This window comes from Terrapene carolina, unplaced genomic scaffold (assembly GCF_002925995.2).
Source record: "Terrapene carolina triunguis isolate 2854851 unplaced genomic scaffold, T_m_triunguis-2.0 Scaffold247, whole genome shotgun sequence".
NCBI classification, from domain to species: Eukaryota; Metazoa; Chordata; order Testudines; family Emydidae; genus Terrapene; species Terrapene triunguis.
The window spans coordinates 17,077,438-17,097,913 of NW_020664598.1; the positions used below are offsets into that span (position 1 = coordinate 17,077,438).

The following is a 20,476-nucleotide window of genomic DNA, read 5'->3' on the forward strand; positions in this document are numbered from 1 at the left end:
TATATCGGAGTAGAGGTGTAGAACATACCTCCAGTTTGGGATGTCTGCCCTGCTTTTGACAGTTTGCCCTAAGATAAGCACTCAAGGTACTGAGCAACTCCAGACAGCATGACAACTACCCTCATGACTTGCTGGGCATCCTTAAATTTCTTTACTGTGGAGTGGTAATTGCACTAAGGCATGTCTACACCGCTGTAGCACGGTAGCACAGATGCTTCTACAGCAATGGAAGGAGTTTTTCAGTCACTGTAGGTAATCCAGTGCCCCAAGCAGTGGTAGCGAGGTCAATGGAAGCATTCTTCTGTCGACCAACTTGCGTCTACATCTGGGGTTAGGTCAGCATAGATACTGTATTCAGGGGTGTGGATTTCCCAACCCTCAGCAAAGTAGCTATGTTGATCCAAATTTTTGAGTGTATACAAGGCCTCAGTTTCTGCTGCACTTCCTGGGTTGAGGTTTCTCCACTTGGTCCCACCAAGCTGTCTTTGCCCTTTAACTGGATTCCCCACAGATCTTTACCTTTGGCCCTTCCCTTATCTGTCTCACTCCCCCACCCTTGAAGTCTTTTCCTTCCCATTGTTGACAACAAGATGGCAAGACAATTTGTGAATGGCTCCTTTCAAGCAAAACCACCTCATAAAACTCTCTCCTTCCTCTCAAACTCCCTTCACAATCCATTGAGTATTTAGTCCCCTATGCAATAAATTCTCTCCTCCCCTAAATCAATTCTTCCCATCCACCCTGGAATTGAACTCTCCACCCAAAATATATCAACTTCCCTATTCCTCAGTCCAAAATCAGTTACTCCTTCTGGTACCTTCTAGTAGGGTTACCATCCGTCCGTATTTCCCCGGACATGTCCGGCTTTTGCGGCTCTAAATAGCCGTTCGGGAGGAATTGGTAACAAGGTTAAAATGTCCGGGGTTTTTTTCTCCCTCGCCTCCCTCCCTCCCTTCCATGCAGAGTGCGGCTGCTGATTGGGCGGCTGGGCCAATTGACCCGCTCCCATTGGCCTCCAGCGGCCAGAGCCCTCCCCTGCTCCCCCCTCCCTCTGTCTGCTGCCCTGTGTAACACACAAACCGACCCACCGGGCAGAGTATTTTGCAAACACGTGGAGCCAGAATGGTAAGGGGGGGTGGCAGTCAGGGAGCGGGGGAGTGTTGGATGGGTCCCCGGCCTCCACCTGCCAGCCCCCCTCCTTGCGTCCCGTCCCCCCCGTGGACCCCCCCCCGCCTGCCTCTCCCTTGTCTGCTGCCCCCAGGTCCTAGTGTCCCCCATCTACTAATGGGAAGACAGGCTGCCCTTACCCTGCCCTTCCACCCTAGCCCTGAGCCTCTCCAACGCCCCAAACCCCTCAGCCCCAGCCCTCATCCCCCCACACCCTAATCCTCTGCTCCATCCCTGAGCCCCCTCCTGCATCATGAACCCCTCATCCTCAGACCCACAGCCCTCACCCCTGCATCCCCTCCTATCCCCAAACCCCCTCCCCACACCCCCCTCCTGCCCTCAAACTCCCTCCCAAAGCCTGCACCCCCTCCCTTTGCACCGCCTCCCACCCCCAAACTCCATCCCAGAGCCTGCACCCCTCACCCCCTCCTGCACACCCACCCCCTGCCCCAGCCCGGAGCCTGCACCCAGCACCCAAACTCTATCCCAGAACCTGCACCCTGCACCCCTCCTGCACCCTAATCCCCAGCCCAGGACCTGCACCCCAGACCTCCTCCCCCCACCCAACCCCCCTCCCAGAGCCTTAGGCAGGTGTGTGGGGGGGGGGTTCTGGGCAACACCAAAATTTCTACAACCCTGCCACCCATGCGAGTGGATAAGGGTCGGGGCAGTCAGGGGACAAGAAGCAGGGGGGGTTAGGGTTCTGAGGGGGGCAGTCAGGGGGTGGGAAGTGGGAGGGAGTGGATTGGGGCGGGGTGGGGGCGGGGCTAGGGCGGGGCTCCCCCGTGTCCTCTTTTTTGATTGTGGAAATATGGTAACCCTACTTCTAGGGCTCAGCTCCCCTTTATGACAGCTTTGGCCTGCCTCCTTCTGCGAGCTGGGCATACCATGCAGGCTCTCTCAGCTTCTGCTCTGAACTCCCACCTCTAAAGCAAAGTGAAGGAAGTGAGGGGAAGACAGTTCACAGCAAGATCATTCCATCTACTCTGTGTGCTTCCACCTGCCAGGCAAAGGCACAGAAAAAGAAAAAAAAATCTGGCAAGTAGCCAGAAAGTTGAGCCAGAGGCTGTAAGTTTTTGCCACAAGCTGGAAAGTAGACAAACCTGCACTAAACTGGGGAATGCTAAAGTGGTTTTTTTTTTTTTTTTTTTTTTTTTTTTGGCACCAGTATAGCTCCACCAGCAGTAGCAATAATGGAAGCTGTGGGTTTAGGCAACACACAGTTAAAACACTTGTATCTTTCTACACTACAGCTTCTACCTTTGTTGCTACCCATGAAGTTGCACTAGGGCTGAAAAGAACATTTGCAAAAGTTCCTAATGTAGATAAGGCCTCAGTAAGTTCAGCTGGAATGTATGCTCACCTGAGGGTAGAATTTGTACTGATAGGGAGGGAGTCCAAGTGTCGGGGCCAATGTGGAAGAAGGTACAGAGAGAAGAGTGGGAGACTTTAGCTTTTGGGGGATTTGTCAGGCCCTGAAACCTACTTTTAAAATATTAGTACTTTCAGTGGTGTAACACACCTGCAGACAGATATAAAAGTCAAGTGGATTTGAATAGAAGAGGAATAGAGTTGGGTCCTATCCAGGTGAGACACAAAGAAAAGAGAGCTTAAGCCCCACCATGGTCCAAATTTACCCAAAATATGGGGTTATATTGTTTTTCTGATTTATATTTCCCTTGCCTAAAGCCTGCTTTTCCACCTATAACAAAACACTGGTTTCTCTGTGACATTTGAAAAAACAAACATTTATTTTCTCAAATGCCACAGAAAAAAAAGCGCATTTTTTCTAAGAAGAAAATCTGACTCTCATTCTCACCACTACAGGCAGATCTTTCACAAATGAGGCTTGCAACAGAATGAACTTCCTTAAAACTGATCCCAGTTCCCCAGTTACTGTGGGCTGGTCTAGACATAGTTTTGGCACTGATCAGGGCCGGCTCTGGCTTTTTTGCCGCCCTAGCCAAAAAAGCCACCCGCCGCCTCGCCGAGGGCCCGCAATCCCCAACCAGCCCGGAGCGCTGGGGGGAGGGCGGAGAGCCCGGCCAGGGTCTCCGCTCTCCCCGGCGGCCAGAGCGCCGGCGGGAGGGCAGCGAGCCTGGCCGGGGCCCTGCCATGCCGCCCCCCTCCAGGAGCCGCCCCAAGCACATGCTTGGTGGGCTGGTGCCTGGAGCCGGCCCTGGCACTGATTCAACTAAATTAATATAGCAACCAATGTAGTTAAATTAATTAAATCCCCTGATGTGGATGCAGTTATCTTCTTTTCTGATTTATGTAAGTGTTTATATTAATTTATACTGCATTAATACATTTAGTTAAATTAATGCAAAAACAATGTATAGACCAGTCTTAACCCTCAGTGGAGTCAGACTTTGGGGATGGGGAGGACATTGTTGCCAAATCTCATGAGTTTCACAATATTTACTCTTTTTCTTGGAGCACCAACTCTAGCAGCTGAGAATCTTAGCTTTCCTTTTTTTTTTTTTTTTTTTTTTTTTAAAGCAAGTTTCTAATCCTCACGATTGTGGAGAAAAGCGTGAAAAGGTGACCTGCATGAACCTTAGAAACTAAGACAACAAAAGGAACCCGAAACTATTTATTACTTATTATGGAATCCCTGTTGCATGGAGGTTTTTAAGAACCGGTTAGACAGACACCTGGCAGGGATGGTCCAGGTTTATGAGCCTACATTAGCGCAGGTGGCTGGATTTGATGACCTCTCAAAGGTCCCTTCCAGAGCCACATTTCTATGACTCTATTATTTCTACAAAGCTCATTATTACTAAACCAATCTCATGATTTTGGGGGGCTTGGCTCATTGTTTTTGACCCCTGGGGGTTGGCAATATTGGGCTGAGCACCAGCTGCGGGGCTGAGTCTGGCTTTCCCCGGGGCTCTGGGAAAACCGCTGCCATTCAGGGAAGAAGCAGCTCCCTGACAAGACTACATTTCCCATCATCCCTCAGCCCCCCCTAAGGGGATCGCTACAAACTCGTCGCCTTCTTGAAAAACGCGGCGCCGCGATTTCACAGCGAGGCAGTGACCGCACGGAAAGCTCCGCGCGTTGGGGGCCTCGGTAGCCCGACACCCGCGGGACACGTGAGGAGCGGAAGTGAAAAGCGCCCCGGTTCGGCACTGTGCGTCCTACGGAAATGGCGGATGGTCCCTAAAGAGCAGCTGGGCTGCAGGGCCGGGAGCGAGCGGCCTGGGCCATGAATGCTCCGGGCGGGGGCTGGGACGGGGCCTGCGGGGGCGTCCGGCTCCTCCTGGACCTGTGAGTGGCTCGGACCGCGCCCCCTCCCCCGCCTGTTATACCTCCCACCTCCTCACTGCCCCTGGACCCGTGTGTTATGCCCCCCCCCGCGTTATACCCTCCTCCCCTTATTGCCCCCTGTGCGTTATAACCACCCCCAGCTCTTACTGCCCCTCCCCCCCGCCTGTTATACCTCCCACCTCCTCACTGCCACTGCCCCTCCCCCTGCCTGTTATACCTTCCACCTCCTCACTGCCCCTCCCCCTGCCTGTTATACCCCCCTTATTGCCCTTGGCCCTCCCTGCACGTTATACCCTTCTCCCCTTATTGCCCCTGTGCGTTATACCCTCCTCCCCTTAATTCCCTCTGCACTTTATATCCCCTGCCCCTTATTGCCCCCCATGCTATAACCCCCCAGCCTCTTCATGTCCCCTGCACTTTATACCCCCAGACCCTTAATGCTCTCCTGCATGTTATATCTACCCCCAGCTCTTATTGCCCCAGACCTCCTTCATGTTATACCTTCCCTAGCCCCTTATTGCCCTCCCCCATGTTATATTCCTCAGCCCTTATTGTCTTCCAGTGACCTAGCATTGGCCACACCCAGGCTTAGGTCGGTTTAACTGTGTTGCTCGGGGGGTGGATTTTCATATCCCAGAGCGACATAGTTATATCAACCTAGTTTCCCAGTGTAGACCAACCCTTAGTTACATACCATACCTTATCCAGTTATGCTTGTAGTGATAGCAATAAATCAGTTTACATATTTTTTCTTAATACATCTGTTTGCAAGAGCCAATCGCACAGCTCTTCATACCATTCCCTTTCTTACATGTAAAACTACCGCTGCCAGGTCCGCATTATATCTAACTGTGGCTTCCCAAGCAGTAATTTCCCACTTCACCTTTGACCTAGCCATAGAGCCTTATGGGACTCTGATTCAGTTTGGTCAACTTGCTGAGTGAACATAGCATAACATCTTGCGCTTCCTCAATATGTTGGCATCATTACCAGTTCAGCATACTGAGCACTGGTCTACTCTAGAATTTGCCAGTACAGTAATGTTTCTTAGGGGTGTGATATATATTTGTCCTGGTAAAAGCCTAATTTAGATACAGTTATACCATCAAAAAAGTGTTTTTGCTGGTATATTATATTTTGTTTGGGGGACTGATATAAGCACACTCTTGCGGGTGTGACATTGTGCAGTCTATATGGTTTTATAAAAACATGATAATAAGTGAATATAATGTAACTGGAATAGTTTTAGAAAAATATGGTAATAAGTGAATATAACGTAACTGGGATATGCTTCATGCAAAAGGTCTCTTGTAAGGTATCATTACAAAGCTTATAATCTACTGAGTGTGATCATCCTTTTTGTATAAATGTACCACTCTTGTATCTAAAACTAGAAATATGAAATATAACTCTGAGGGCCTATTGTAATTATGCAAAGTGTGGGCCATTAATGGTGGTTTGGAATCTTGATGACTCCCATTAACCAGGACCATTGTCTGCAGATGGCTGTGTTTACCTGTTAGTCTTCCTGTATATGTGTGTGCTGGCAAGTGGGCAATGAAGTCTTGCAGTGACATGTGATCATGTCACCTGACCTGGAATCCATCTTTAACCTGGTGCTTTTCCAGTGAGGGGGGGTGGAAACCCAGAGGGACAAAGGGTTCCCGCCTTATGCAAAAGATATATAAAGGGGTGGAAGAGAACAAGGGGGAGAGGAGCCACCATGAAGAATCCTCTAGCTATCACCTGAGCTGGAACAAGAGCTGTACCAGGGGAAAGAATTGTGCCCAGGCCTGGAAGGTGTCCAGCCTGAGAAAAAACTTACTGAAGCATCTCTGAGGGTGAGATTATCTGTATTCAGTTTGATTAGACATAGATTTGCGCATTTTATTTTATTTTGCTTGGTGACTTACTTTGTTCTGTCTGTTACTACTTGGAACCACTTAAATCCTACTTTCTGTATTTAATAAAATCACTTTTTATTTAGTAATTTACTCAGAGTATGTATTAATACCTGGGGGAGCAAACAACTGTGCATATCTCTCTATCAGTGTTATAGAGGGCGAACAATTTGAGTTTGCCTTGCATAAGCTTTATGCAGGGTAAAACGGATTTATTTGGGTTTAGACCCCATTGGGAGTTGGGCATCTGAGTGCTAAACACAAGCAAACTTCTGTGAGCTGTTTTCAGGTAAACTTGCAGTTTGGGACAAGTGATTCAGACCCTGGGTCTGTGTTGGAGCAGACGGGAGTGTCTTGCTCAGCAAGACAGGGTGCTGGAGTCCTGAGCTGGCAGGGAAAACAGAAGCAGCAGTAGTCTTTGCACATCAGATGGCAGCTCCCAAGGGGGTTTCTGTGATCCAACCTGTCACAGCGGGTATAAGCTATGTCCATGCTATGAGGACTTGCTGGTACAGCTCTTCCAACAAGGCCTGTCTAGTATAGGCAAAGGCTTAGGCCTGGTCTATGCTACACAGTTTTGTTGGCAAAAGGCAGCTTTTGTCGTCAAAACAGCAGAGGTATACACACTACAACGCTCCTCCTGCTGACAAAACTCTCCTGCTTTGCTGACAAAAGAAAACCACATCAACAAGAGGCATAGAACTTTTTGCGGCCAAGTTAGATCGACAAAGCATCAGTGTAGATGCTGCGTTCGTTACACTGCAGTAACTGACCTCCAGGAGATATCTCACAATACCCACTGTGACCCCTCTGCTCACTGTTTTGAACTCCGCTGCCCTGCATCCAGCTACATGGTCATGCGCCCCTCCCATTTCAAAGCCTCAGGAAGTTCTGAAACTGCTCAGCATGGAAAGCTCACATAGGACCACAGCAGCAGGCAGGGCAGGCTGCTGTTACAGGGGTTGGGGGGAAGACTGCTATGCAGTGCATAGCTGGGGAGGGAGGCAGGGGCTAATGTCAGGATTTCCCCCTCCCACTGCCGGTGTACTGATCTCTGCTGAGCTGGGATGGGGGACAGGGGAACACCAGCTATCTGTGCACCAGCTTCTGCCTCAGGATTGGTTATGTTGGGGTTACTAGGCCTATATATGAGCCAGAGTTCTTCCATGTTTAAACTCTGTCCTTCCATGTTTAACTCTAATCGACCTCAAGAGCCAAGGACAGGAATTGGAATGTGTAAATAGCTAGTTATCAATTACAACCCCCCCTCATACCAGGTACCAAGCAATAATGATGAGGTTTGCATGTTTTTAGCTGGAGAAGGGGTAATAAACTAAGAGTAAACAGAACCAAATAACTGTTTAGAGGAATGTTACTAACAAGCTAGATTTATAGCCCTAGAATGATTTAACGGCTTAAATGTATAAACATGCCTTCGGTAGAGAGGGGAGGGGGAGTAGAGGGGGAGGGGGGGGCTTAGTTGTGAAAAGTATAAGAGGAGAGAAACTGTTTTTGCTGGTGTGCTCGATTTGAGACTTGCCTGTCTCCTTGCACCACTTTGAGATCTCAAATAAACTTTGATTGTTTCTCCACCCCGGTATGTTTATTGGCGCCAAGCACGCCGGGCAACGAACCCCGCTGTTGCTGTCCTCGGGCCTCTGTGTCTGCAACAGTTACTTCTGGTTGCAGTCTGAACTTAGAGACAGCATGCCGGCACAGTCACTCTCCCCCAACATACACACTCTTTCTTTCTCTCTCACATACACACTCCCCCTCTACAGTCTCTCACACTCCTCCAACACACACACACACTCTCACACACACTCTCTTTTTTTTTCTCTCTCACACACATGCACACACTCACTTCAGTGGGCTTCTTGTGTTACTGTTCAGTTATATTACCGAGTGCTACTTTAAAAAGTGATTTAAAATGTGTTACTTTTTGGGTGCACACAGCAATCATTACAAGGTTCATAGCATGGTGCAAACAAATAACAGGCTCAGCACACTACAGCCACACACATTACTGTGGCTCAGTGTTAATATGCTCCTTTAAGGCATCTCCCAGCCGCATAGCGCCCCCCAGTTGGGTTCCTCTTATAGCTTTGTGTTCATAATGCACAGCACAATACTGAACAGCAGTGCAGGATCCATGCTTTCTGACCGAGATGGTTGGGTTGCAGGTTACCAGGGCAGTTGAAAAGTGCCCATGGAATGATGGGATTGAGAAACCTTCATCATGTGATGCTGTACCTGGCCCCATGAGGCATTGCAAACCCTTTCCAAAGAACCCTGCGGCCAGTTGCACAGTGGGATAGTTACCCACAGTGCACTGCTCTCTGTGTCAATGCAAGAGCTGCTCTTGTGGGTGAGCTCCACTGACACAAGGAGCATAGTATGGACATGCTACAGCGGTGGCTGTATGTCAACGTAACTTGCATCGACAAAACTCTGTAGTGTAGAGGAGGCCTAAGTGTGGATGCTCAGGCTGTGTCTGCACTTAAAATGCTAGTGGCATGGCTTCAGAATAGATACTTACTACAGTGACAGGAAGGGTTCTCCCATTGCTGTAGTAAATCCATCTCCCTGAGAGGCAGTAGCTATATCGGTGGAAGAATTCTTCCGTTGATGTACCACTGTGTACATTAGGACTTAGGTCAACTTAACTACATCGCTCCGGGGTATCGATTTCTTTTTTTCTCCAGGCTGTTCCTGGAGCTCCACTGTTCCCTGCACCAGCATAGATTGTTGATTCAGTAGACCTTGATGTTCATAATAAAGAAAAACCACAGCTTGGTTTGGTGGCAAAGGCTTGGCTAGGTTTATTGTCAACAAAGCACCATCTCAGCATCCCGTATAGCAGGGTTACGAGTATGCTGACACATGTATGCTAGTGATAAGGTATCAGTTCAATCAACATAGCATTATCCCTTAGGAGGAGTAGCTTTGTATTAGCCTATTACTTTCCTGTTATGCATTCATACAAACAAGTTACATATTACATTCCAGATGTTATTAGTTACCATCCTTGTACGCGATAATTTGAACAAAATCTCCTCATCCATTATCCCAGTGGTTCTCAAACTTATTTGATCGTGGCCCCCTTCTTTGTGTCTTTAGTAGTTTACGTCTCTCCGCCCCTCCCCCCGGCATCTGGCCAACAGCTGTTGCTCTCTGGCCATCCAGCTCTGAATGAGTGAAGTAAGCTTTCCCTGTTTTCCCCCCCTCCCCCCACAAGCTTCTCATGCTCCCCCGGAATACATTCCGCGCCACCCATTTTGAAAACCTCTGCATTATCCTGTCATTCCATTCTTATCTTACAAGAGGTCTATGTGTTTCTGTACCATCCTCTTAGGCATGTATTTGAGGTTACCTGATTAATTACCATTCTCTTAGGAATGTAGTCATGTGGTTAGCTGGTACCTAGTGCTATTATTCTAAAAAGGCCTACTTTGGTTCACACCTTACTTTGTTTCATACTTTTAGCCATGCCTAGGGCCCCAGCAAGGCGTATAGGTCGAAGTAATTTTCTAGTGTAGACCAGCTTTGCTCACAGGTATGTGTCTATCTGGGTATGCTTGCACAGTCTTTGAGTCAACTCTCCTGGCACACTATAGACTCCCTTTACCAGACCCATTACATTAGTTAAAGGGTTTTGTTTAAAGTGTTTTGAAGATGAAAAATGCTATAGAAATGCTGGATATTACTACTGGCCACATCTAGTAAAAAAAAAAAAAACCTTTGCCATTGGCAGCTCTGACTATTGTTATCATGCTCCTTCCCAGTCTAGGGAAAGAGGGCTCCTTGTCCTACAGCATGAATGATTCAGTAATATGGAAGATTTAAAACATTTAAAGATTATAATGAAAGGTGTTTCATGATTCAGAGTTTGAGAGGAAAAAGTTCTTGCACCTTTGCTTCCTTTTCATGTTGTTGTTTATATCTTTTTACACTGTTATCTAAAGGACTTGGTATAAAAGATCAAAATGTTTTCATATATGAAAACAATTAAAAAACATGACTAGGTCCTGCCTCCTGTCCATGTTGCTCACTTTTTGTTTCTGGTAAGATTTCAGATGTAGATTGGACCCTGCTCTCACCACAGCCCACACCTTGTCGCCTCCAAGAACCATACACATTGCAATTGTATTCCTCCCTTCTTCAAATAATCCAGTCTCCTTCAAAGAGGCTTTCCCCCCCTCCTATTATTGTAGCTGATGTTTCACAAAACATGCAAGAAGAGCCTTGCAGTGTGTCATGTCATTGTGTATAACAAGTCTACAGACCAAATTCTTTTTCTCAGCTATACAAATACTTCAGGGGAGTTAGCCTAGATTTATATTGGCGTACATGGGAGCATTATTTGGCCTTATTTGTTTACATCTTATGCTAAATATCTGCAAAGGCTTTGTTCATCAGTTCTCTTGTTAAGTAGCATCAGTGCCCAGCAAGTCCTACTGACCTTTGTCTAAAATTTCATATTTTGCACACCCTTTATGGTGCAGTACAAATTAAATATGGATAGAAATGGTAATATAATTGATGCTGCTTCAGATGTGTTTATTTGAATATGCAGTGTCTAGAAGGACTACTTAATGTATGTGTATTGTTAGCCAAATGGGCTCGTTTCCCCCTGGAGCTGCCCAATTACCCCAAGGAGGCACGGGAGTCTAGAAGACGGCTTCAAGTTCTTTATTGATCGGTCAGCTGAGTGGGTGTCCTCCTCGACTAGTGCCAGAGGGAGGAACACACCTTACAAGCACAAAGCAGGCCCTTTTATACCCAGTAGCAAACAACTTAGCATGCATACACCCTGCTAACCCATGGAACCTTCAAATTCCCCTCCAGGGATAAACGGAATATAGCTGCTGGGGCCCCCTTGATTGATTATTCTTCCGGGGGTCTTTTAAATTCCTTTCTAGGGGTAAATAGGATACATCTGTTTGGCTTCCCATCCTTCACATTTCTTTTCCAGGGTCGTGACGCATCCGTCAAACTCCCTCCCCCTTCTCCATATGTCTTCTATACATTCTGTATACGTGTAGCTTCATGCATGGGGAACGACAGTGAGGACTGCAATAAGCATATTTACTAGGATAACAAGCAGAAACCGAGATAAGCATGTTTTTCGCTTTTTGGGCCTAACAGTATTTGATTGTGTATTCTCAAATTTCTGCCACCTGATTATGCAACTGTCACATCAGAACAGATCCAGTGAAATTTGCTTGTATGCAGAGGGTTTATAATGAAGCCCAGGTTTTTTGTTGTTGTTGTTCAGTTTTTTTAAGAAAACTAAGTGCAGGAAACTACATTAATTCAGCTTTGCAAAAATCAATTTGCCCTTATCTTGTGCAAGAAAATATTTTTAATGGGGAGGTAAAATATCTTTTATTTTATTTATTATAACTTTTGCCTTACTTTAGGGAGCATGAGGAGATTTTAATGTTGGGGCTGGTAATTTTCATGAAAGCTGAGTTAATACGGTCTCATTAAGGCTTCTGTCCTGTAAACACGTGAGACCTGATTCTACAGTTACTCCTGAGGGCATTCTGCACCAAATAATTAAAAATTCTGCGCACAATATTTTAAAATTCTGCAAAATTTTATTTGCCAAATAAATGTGGAGGCTCCAGCATGGCATTGGGGAGCAGAGGCCACTAGCTGCACAGAGGTGGGAGATCACTGCGTAGCTCCCCGCGGGACACAGACTCAGCGGTGAGGCTGCACACAACCCTGACACACAAGGACCAGGCCTGCCCCAGAAACACCCCAGGGCCCTCCCCAACCCAGCTGGGGCTAAGAGCCACCAGCTGGGTCTTTCCCAGCCCTGCCCCCTACCCCACAGTGATTTACCTCTCTGGATACCCGAAACGTACTGCTGGGAAGGGTCGTATGACCGCTCTTGTGAAAAAGTCATTTTTCTGCAGGGAAGCAAAGAAATCTTCAGGGGCCACAAATTCTGCACATGTGCAGTGGTGCAGAATTCCCCCAGAAGTATACAGTGAGCTCTAGCTGTATGTCTACACTACAAATAAAAACCTGCAGCTGGTCCATGTCAGCTGACTCAGGCTCGCTGGGCTTGGGCTAAGGGACTGTTTAATTTCAATGTAGACATTCAGGCTTGGGCTGGAGCCTGGGTTTGAGCTGGAGCTGAAGATCTAGGACCCTGCAAGGTAGGAGGGTCCTAGGTCTTAGACAGCAGCCTGAGCTGCAACAACTACACCACAGCTAAACAGCCCCTTTGCCCATGCCCCACTAGCCTGAGTCAGCTGGCACAGGCCAGCCATGGGTTCTTAATTGCAGTGTAGACATACCCTCCATTGGCAGACTCCTAGAGCCAAGGATCTTCACAGGTGCTGGCAAGGCGGCTCTAGGTTTTTTGCCACCCCAAGCAAAAAAAATTTTTTGGCTTCCCCCCCCCCCTCGCCAACCAGTGCCCCCCACACCCACGCCCCCTGCCACCCCAGCACTGGGATCTCTCTTCCCCTCCCCACCCATACCCCCTGCCACCCCAGCACTGGGCTCCCCCCATGCCCCAAACGTGGGATCCGCTACCAGCACACGGCGTCTGAGCCCTGGCTCAACTGTGACTCCGTCCCCATGCGGGTGGAGCTGCTGGGCAGCGTGGAGCGGGAGTACTTCCAGGTGGCGGTGCAGCTGCGGGGCGGCACGGAGAACACGGCCCCCTCCCTAGGTTTCGTGGCGCTGCTGGTGGCCGAGGTGGATCAGTTCGTGCTCACCGCTCTCACCCCTGACATGCTGGTGGCCGAGGATCTGGAGAGCCGCCCAGACCTGCTGCTCTTCAGCCTCACCGCGCCCTGGCCCAGCCCCGGCGGGCAGGAAGGCGAGGATCTCTGGCTGCGGGGCTACCTGCTCAGCACCGACGAGCCCAGCCTGCTGCTCACCTCCTCACACGCTCCGGGAGCCCCTCTCACCGCTGCAGCCCGGGCTCGGCTCCAGGGGACCCCGCTTCCCTCTCTCCCCGCTCCTCACACGCTCCGGGAGCCCCTCGTCTCCGCAGCCCGGGCCCTGGAACCAAGCCCGGGCTGCGGCGGCGAGCAGGGCTCCCGGAGTGCATGAGGAGCTGGGGAGAGAGGGGGAGCTGAGCCCGGGCTGCGATGGCGGCGAGAGGGGCTCCCGGAGTGTGTGAGGAGCCGGGGAGGGAGGGAAGTGGGGCCCGGGATGCAGGGAGGGAGGAGGGGTCCTGCTGCCGCTGCCACTCCGAGTCTCCCCAGGGTGGCGCGGTGTTTCCTTGCCCGAGTGGGCTGTGCAGGGTGCCGCCGGGCTGGGCAGGGGGCGCGGATCCCGGCTCGCGTGCTGACAGGGCCAGTGGCTTTTTGCCGCCCCAACCAAAAAAAAGGGGGGGGGGGCTCGGAGTGCCACCCCTTAGAAAGTGCCGCCCCAAGCACATGCTTGGAGGCTGGTGCCTAGAGCCGGCCCTGGGTGCTGGGGTCTGTCTGTGTGGAGCTTGTTGTAGGTTCAAAACCTTAAAAAGCTGATTAAGTTTACTCATGCATTAAGAAGTCTGAGGTAAGGTGTCTGAGTTAATTCAAGTGAAGTTCATAGCCTGAGAGCCATGGAGACAGAAGTCTTCCATTAATCCGTAGAACAGGAATAGGTAATAGCAGAGCATTTTCCTCTCCATGGTCCTGTCTATGTCCGTCACTCCTGATCAGGATAATATTGTCTCTCACTGTTGATGGCCCGTTGAATCCTTAGCTTCTCTGCTGTGACTGCCAATAAGACTGTCAGTTAAGTTCCACATATGGTAGTGATATTTGTGTTGTGGAAAAATTTACCACACGTTGTGTTTGGATCAGAACAGCCTGAGGCTCCTTTATTACAAACATGCAGGAAGAGACAACCAGCCTGGCTGCTCTGCCCCCAAAAGGAACGCTGAAGCTCATAGAGCTCAAAGGCAACGTTAAATCAAGCCCACTTCCTTATTAATATTTTTCCCTTATTAGGAATACAGAAAAAACAAGCTTTCCTGTATATTAACAGGTTGTTCTTTTACAGTTAACGGCTTTCCTAACATTTGCTGTTGCAACTACATGTTTCTTAAGATTGGCTGTTGCAATTACTTTACTTCGCAATTTTCCTCACTCTCTCGTTCTGCCCTTTAACCACATACACCTCTACCCCGATATAACGTGACCCGATATAACACGAAATCAGATATAACGCGGTAAAGCAGCGCTCCGGGGGGGAGGGGGGACTGCGTGCTCCGGCGGATCAAAGCAAGTTCAATATAACGCGGTTTCACCTATAATGCGGTAAGATTTTTTTGGCTCCCGAGGACAGCGTTATATCGGGGTAGAGGTGTATAAGTTTTCTTGACCAGAGTTTAGGCCTACTCTTATTTTTCCGTTACATTTGTAATGTGGACAGTTGTTCAATGGTAACCAGACTGTAATCACCAAAAAACTATTATAAGGTGACTTTTGATCCCTGCTACTAGCAACAGGGGGGAGGGATAGCTCAGTGGTTTGAGCATTGGCCTGCTAAACCCAGAGTTGTGAGTTCAATCCTTGAGGGGGCCACTTGGGGATCTGGGGCAAAATCAGTACTTGGTCCTGCTAGTGAAGGCAAGGGACTGGACTCAATGACCTTTCAAGGTCCCTTCCAGTTCTAGGAGATGGGATATTTCCATTAATTAATAATTAACGTGGGCTTGATAGCAATTGATGACCTAAGAATGACTGCTTGGAAAGAGGCAACAGAGTCTAGAGAGGAATGAATATACGGATAAAAATCAAGTACCTCTGAGTTCTTTCTAACACTTGCTCTGATTCCAAATGATAACAGGATTTCCTCACTGTTGATGTTAATAAATATGTTGCCTTGTCGTTTCATGTCCTTGGGCATTTGTCCTGCTTAGCAACAATGGGTATATAATTGCACTCAACATGTATACTTACCTTGCCAGGGGCACTGATTACTTGTTTGAGACTGAAGATTGACTTGACAACAACGTTTTTGGATAATGTTCACTGAATTTTGAAAATTATATATTTAAACGTATCATTCTGTTTCCAAGGAAATGTAATGTTTATTGTGCCTAGATATCACATTTTGTGTTACGGGAGCTGGCCATTTCCATGGAGTCAGGGACTAGCCTACCTGTGACAGGCTCCGCTAAGGAGAATGAGCCAACCCAGATCCACCTGTCAGTAGTTAATTATCTAAGTGGCTGGGCTGCAGTTAATTAGCTATAGAACACCAGGGCCTCATAGAGACTTATGAGGGCTCAGGCAGGGAGCTCCACAATACTAAGGCTTTGGCTACACTTGCAGCTGTACAGCGCTGTAAGTTAAACCTGTCTTCGTATAGCTGAGTAGGGAAAAGCGCTGTAGTCTGTCCACACTGCCAGCTGCAGCTGTGGCCACACTTGCAACATTTGCAGCTGTGTTGGGAACGGTGCATTATGGGCAGCTATCCCTGCATTCATGTGGCTGCAATGTGCTTTTCAAAACGGGGGAGGGGGGGGCGTGTGGATTGTGACAGGGAGTGTGGGGGGAGAGAGAGTGCTTTTTGGAGCATGTCAGCTCTCTATTTTGCAAGTTCCGAACTCCCAGCCCCCTGCTCATTCATTTACTCACTCAAAGCAAGCTGCAATCTGTTTGCTTTTCTCTGTGGTAAGAGCTTTGAAACCGGCACTTCCGCATTCCTGTAGCCGTCACAACAATGGAGAGGATTGGCCACTTGACAAGGTGATTAGTACAGCGCTGCAAGCGTTTACACTCACACCTGTGAGTCGTAGCCACTCTGCTGCAGCTGTTATTCCTCTCAGGGAGGTGGAGTACCTGCAGCGGTGTACCCAGGGAGATACTGTTAGCCAAATGGGCTCGTTTCCCCCTGGAGCTGCCCAATTACCCCAAGGAGGCACGGGAGTCTAGAAGACGGCTTCAAGTTCTTTATTGATCAGTCAGCTGAGTGGTGTTCTTCCTCGGCTAATGCCAGAGAGAGAGAGACACCCCTTACAAGCACAAAGCAAGTCTTTTTATACCCAGTAACAAACAACTTAGCGTGCATACATTCTGCTAACCTATGGAATTTTTAAATTCCTTTCTAGGGGTAAATAGGATACATCTGTTTAGCTTCCCGTCCTTCACATTCCTTTCCCAGGGTCGGGGCGCATCCGTCCAACTCCCTCCCCTTTTCCATATATCTTTTATACATCCTGTATACGTACAGCTTCATGCATGGGAAACGACAGTGAGGACTGAGATAAGCATGTTTTTTCGGTTTTTGGGCCTAACAATACAGCGCTGTAAGTGCCCTGCCAGTGTGGACGGGGAGTGAGTTACAGCGCTGGGGGAGGCTTTACAGCGCTGTAACTTGCAAGTGTAGCCAAGGCCTTAGGCCTTGGCTACACTGGCATTTCACAGCGCTGCACTTGCTGCGCTCAGGGGTGTGAAAAAACACCCCCCCTGAGCGCAGCGAGTGCAGCACTGTAAAGCGTCAGTGTAATCAGCACCTGCAGCGTTGCACGCTCCCTCGCAGCGCTGCAAGCTATTCCCCTCGGAGAGGTGGAGTACTCGCAGTACTGCGAGAGAGCTCTCGCAGCGCTGGCGGCGCGACTACACTCGCGCTTCACAGCGCTGCCATGGCAGCGCTGTGAATCTATGAGTGTAGCCAAGGCCTTAGAGAGGAAGCTCCTGAGGAAAGAGGCTTGTCAGGAGAGCTGGTTAGAGAGCTCAGCAGAAAAGGGAATCTAGGAGAGATGTTGCTGGGGCAGGGAGCAGATTCCAAAATACGCCACTCCAGAGAATAGCTGCAATAGTTTGACCCCTGCAGGGATGCTGAGACAAATGAAGGAACCCTGCCCCTGGTGATGGCAGCAGGCCTGACTCCAGAAGGGGTGTCCCAATAAAGAGGTGAAGAGCCTGGGCAGAGGAGACAGGGACTTAGATGGGGAATACAGACTAATATTAACTTGCTCCTTCCAGCTAGGATGCTGGGTCTGAAGACTTGCTTGCATGTGTGTTGGGCCTTGGATTAAATAAATTACATCCCTGAAGGGGCACTGTTCGCTACAGACAAGCCTAATTGAATTGTGTTTTAGAAGCCTGGCTGGAATGGTGCAAGAAGAGATGAGGGAGCAGAACAGTTGAAAAAAATGTAATGAGGGATTTCATAACTTATCAGGTCATTGCAGTTGTAGATAGTGTCCTAGGAAAATGAGGGGAAAGGTTAATGTTTTCCTTCAGAAAGTTGGACTGGGACAGAATTTTACACAAACACACACACACAAACACACACACACACACACCAATGTTGGTTGTTGCCATGTTTACCAGTCCAAATTTGTTTGGAAACAAAATACGGAGGAGGGGCAAATAAGTATATGTCACACGAAGGCAATGTGTATCCAAAAAGCCACAACTCTTATCTTACTGACCATAACCACTGTTAGAGGAAGCGTTAGACAGCAACTCAGTGGAAGTAACAATAAGAAATTAGCAAAGAGGAGAAGATACTTGAATTTTGCAACCTCTCCATACAGAATAATAGTATTTTCACTCTTTTTATTAAGAAGTTTATGAAAACATGGCAATTACTGAATGTATTATTGTATCAGAGCTGCCCTCACTCCAAAAGAGCAGAGCAAATTGGCTATCAAAGAGATAGGGGAGAGAGAGAAATGAGAGATAATGAAGTCATGGTAACAATATTGTCTGGCCTTGGCTACACTTGCAGCTGTACAGCACTGTGAGGTAAACCTGTCTTCGTACAGCTGAGTAGGGAAAAGTGCTGCAGTCTGTCCACACTGACATCTGCCAGCGCAGTGGTGTGGCCACACTTGTAACATTTGCAGCTGTGTTGGGAGCGGTGCATTATGAGCAGCTATCCCAGCATTCATGTGGCTGCAACGTGCTTTTCAAAACGGGGGGTGGGGGGGGTGGATTGTGACAGGGAGTGTGGGGGGAGAGAGAGTGCTTTTTGGAGCATGTCAGCTCTCTATTTGGCAAGTTCCGAACTCCTGGCCCCCTGCTCATTCATTCACTCACTCAAAGCAAGCTGCAAACTGTTTGCTTTTCTCTGTGGTATGAGCTTTGAAACCAGCACTTTCACATTCCTGCAGCCGGTCACAACAATGGAGAGGATTGGCCACTTGACAAGGTGATTAGTACAGCACTGCAAGCGTTTACACTCACACCTGTGAGTCGTAGCCACTCCGCTGCAGCTGTTATTCCTCTCGGAGATGTGGAGTACCTGCAGCGGTGTACCCAGGGAGATACAGCGCTGTAAGTGCCCTGCCAATGTGGACGGGGAGTGAGTTACAGCGCTGGGGGAGGCTTTACAGCGCTGTAACTTGCAAGTGTAGCCAAGGCCTCTGTGAAACTCCAAACTGTGTTTTTGTCTTTGTGGAGTTCCTCTTAGCTGAAATAGAACACAACTATCCCTGTAAAACACTTCAGTTACAAAAAACAAACAAAGGCCTTGGCTACACTTGCAAGTTACAGCACTGTAAAGCTTTTCCCTACTGAGCTGTACGAAGACAGGTTTACTTCACAGCGCTGTACAGCTGCAAGTGTAGCCAAGGCCAAAGAAACTAGTATTTAGCAGGCTAGAGCCCAAGGGATGATCAGGAATTTGAAGAATGTACAGGATAGAATAAGGTGGTGATGTGCTGCCAAATTTTTTAACAAGGGTGAAGGAATATAGATAGTACAAAATGGAGCCTGATGTAAAAATAAGGAGGAAGGTAGTTGTTAGGTAAAATTGGTTATAATTAGCTTTGCTGTTGTTAGGCAAATTAAAGTTGTTTTTATAAGATTAAAGGGAGAGAGATTTGTAGGCTTGTAACCAATGAGAGGGGATGTATCAGAGACAAGTGGAACACTGATTCATACATAGGTAGAGAATATTGTCATAGAAATTTCTGTCCGTTCCAGCTGAGGAATAAGGAGAGACGGACACAGCTAGCCAAGCAAGGAGCCCTGGGAGGGGCGATCCGTTTATTTCAATTGCAATTGGGTTCGAGCTCATAAGTCAGCAAGAACAAAGAAAACACTTACACCAAAGCATTATATGCAGTTGCTTATGATAATCTATCGCTCTATGATTGGCCAAAATTTGCCATCATTACCATACATAATTAGCAAGCTACATGTATCTGCCCCTCTTATGACCCCTTATTGTTCATCTATTTGCCCCCTCCTCCTTGCTTATTTTGCAAACTAAGCGGTTAGCTATCTACAGGACGCAGGCACAGAAAGGTCCATTGTCTCCAGGTTTGGAGTTTGGCTACATTTCCTCTTGAAGGAACTTCCTGACTACCTATAGCTGACCCTGCATTTTGTCCTTCTTCTTTCTCCCATGTGTACGTGACAAATTTGCCCTCTGGCAGTTAAGTAGAATAATTTTATATCAATATGAAAGGGGGATTTGAACAATGAGTTTTCGCTTAGAGGGCCCATTTGACTGCCAAGACCATGGGACACCTCCTAAATGATGTGGTAGGTCCTCCTTCTAGCTCTGCTGTAAGTAACTAGCAGTAAAAATCTTACAGCCTTATTTTATAATCTTATATAGTAAAAATCTTTAATGAATCAAACTGTACCATTGAATCTCTATGGATAGAAATTCCATGCTTGAATAATGAGTATAGCAGAAGGAATATACTACCAGTTGTCTGACCAGAATGGTGATTGTGAAATGCTCACAGAGATTAGAGAGGCTTCTTGGAGCAGCTAGTCCTGGACTCCACCAGGGGAGAGGCAATTCTTGATTTACCCCTAAATGGAGCACAGGATCCGGTCCAAGAGGTGAATATATCTGAACCGGCTTGTTAATAGCAACCATAATGTAATTAAATTTAACATCCTTGTTGGGGAGGAAATACCCAAGAAGTCCACTACCGTTGCATTTAACTTCAGAAAGGGGGACTATACAAAAAGACTATGAGTCATGCAAGCATCCATGATGGTAATTTATTTGCTCAGATACTGGAGAATAAAAATTAATTTGTAGGCCTGTGGCATGATTAAAAAAAATTAATTAATTGTGCAATTAATCGCGTTGTTAAACAACAATAGAATACCATTTCTTTTAAATATTTCTGGATGTTTACTACATTTTCAAATATATTAATTTCATTTACAACACAGAATACAAAGTGTACAGTG

General features: G+C 47.8%; 1 protein-coding gene across 1 annotated transcript in view; it reads left to right on the forward strand.

Moving 5' to 3' along the window:
- Positions 1-4,196: 4,196 nt before the first annotated feature.
- AMN1 (antagonist of mitotic exit network 1 homolog) overlaps positions 4,197-20,476 on the forward strand; it is an 87,385-nt gene continuing 71,105 nt past the window's right edge. Inside the window, exon 1 of the mRNA XM_029912804.1 lies at positions 4,197-4,440. Within this exon, the coding sequence (XP_029768664.1) occupies positions 4,379-4,440 (62 nt within the window). The 5' untranslated portion in view covers positions 4,197-4,378. The remainder of the gene's footprint in view (positions 4,441-20,476) is intronic.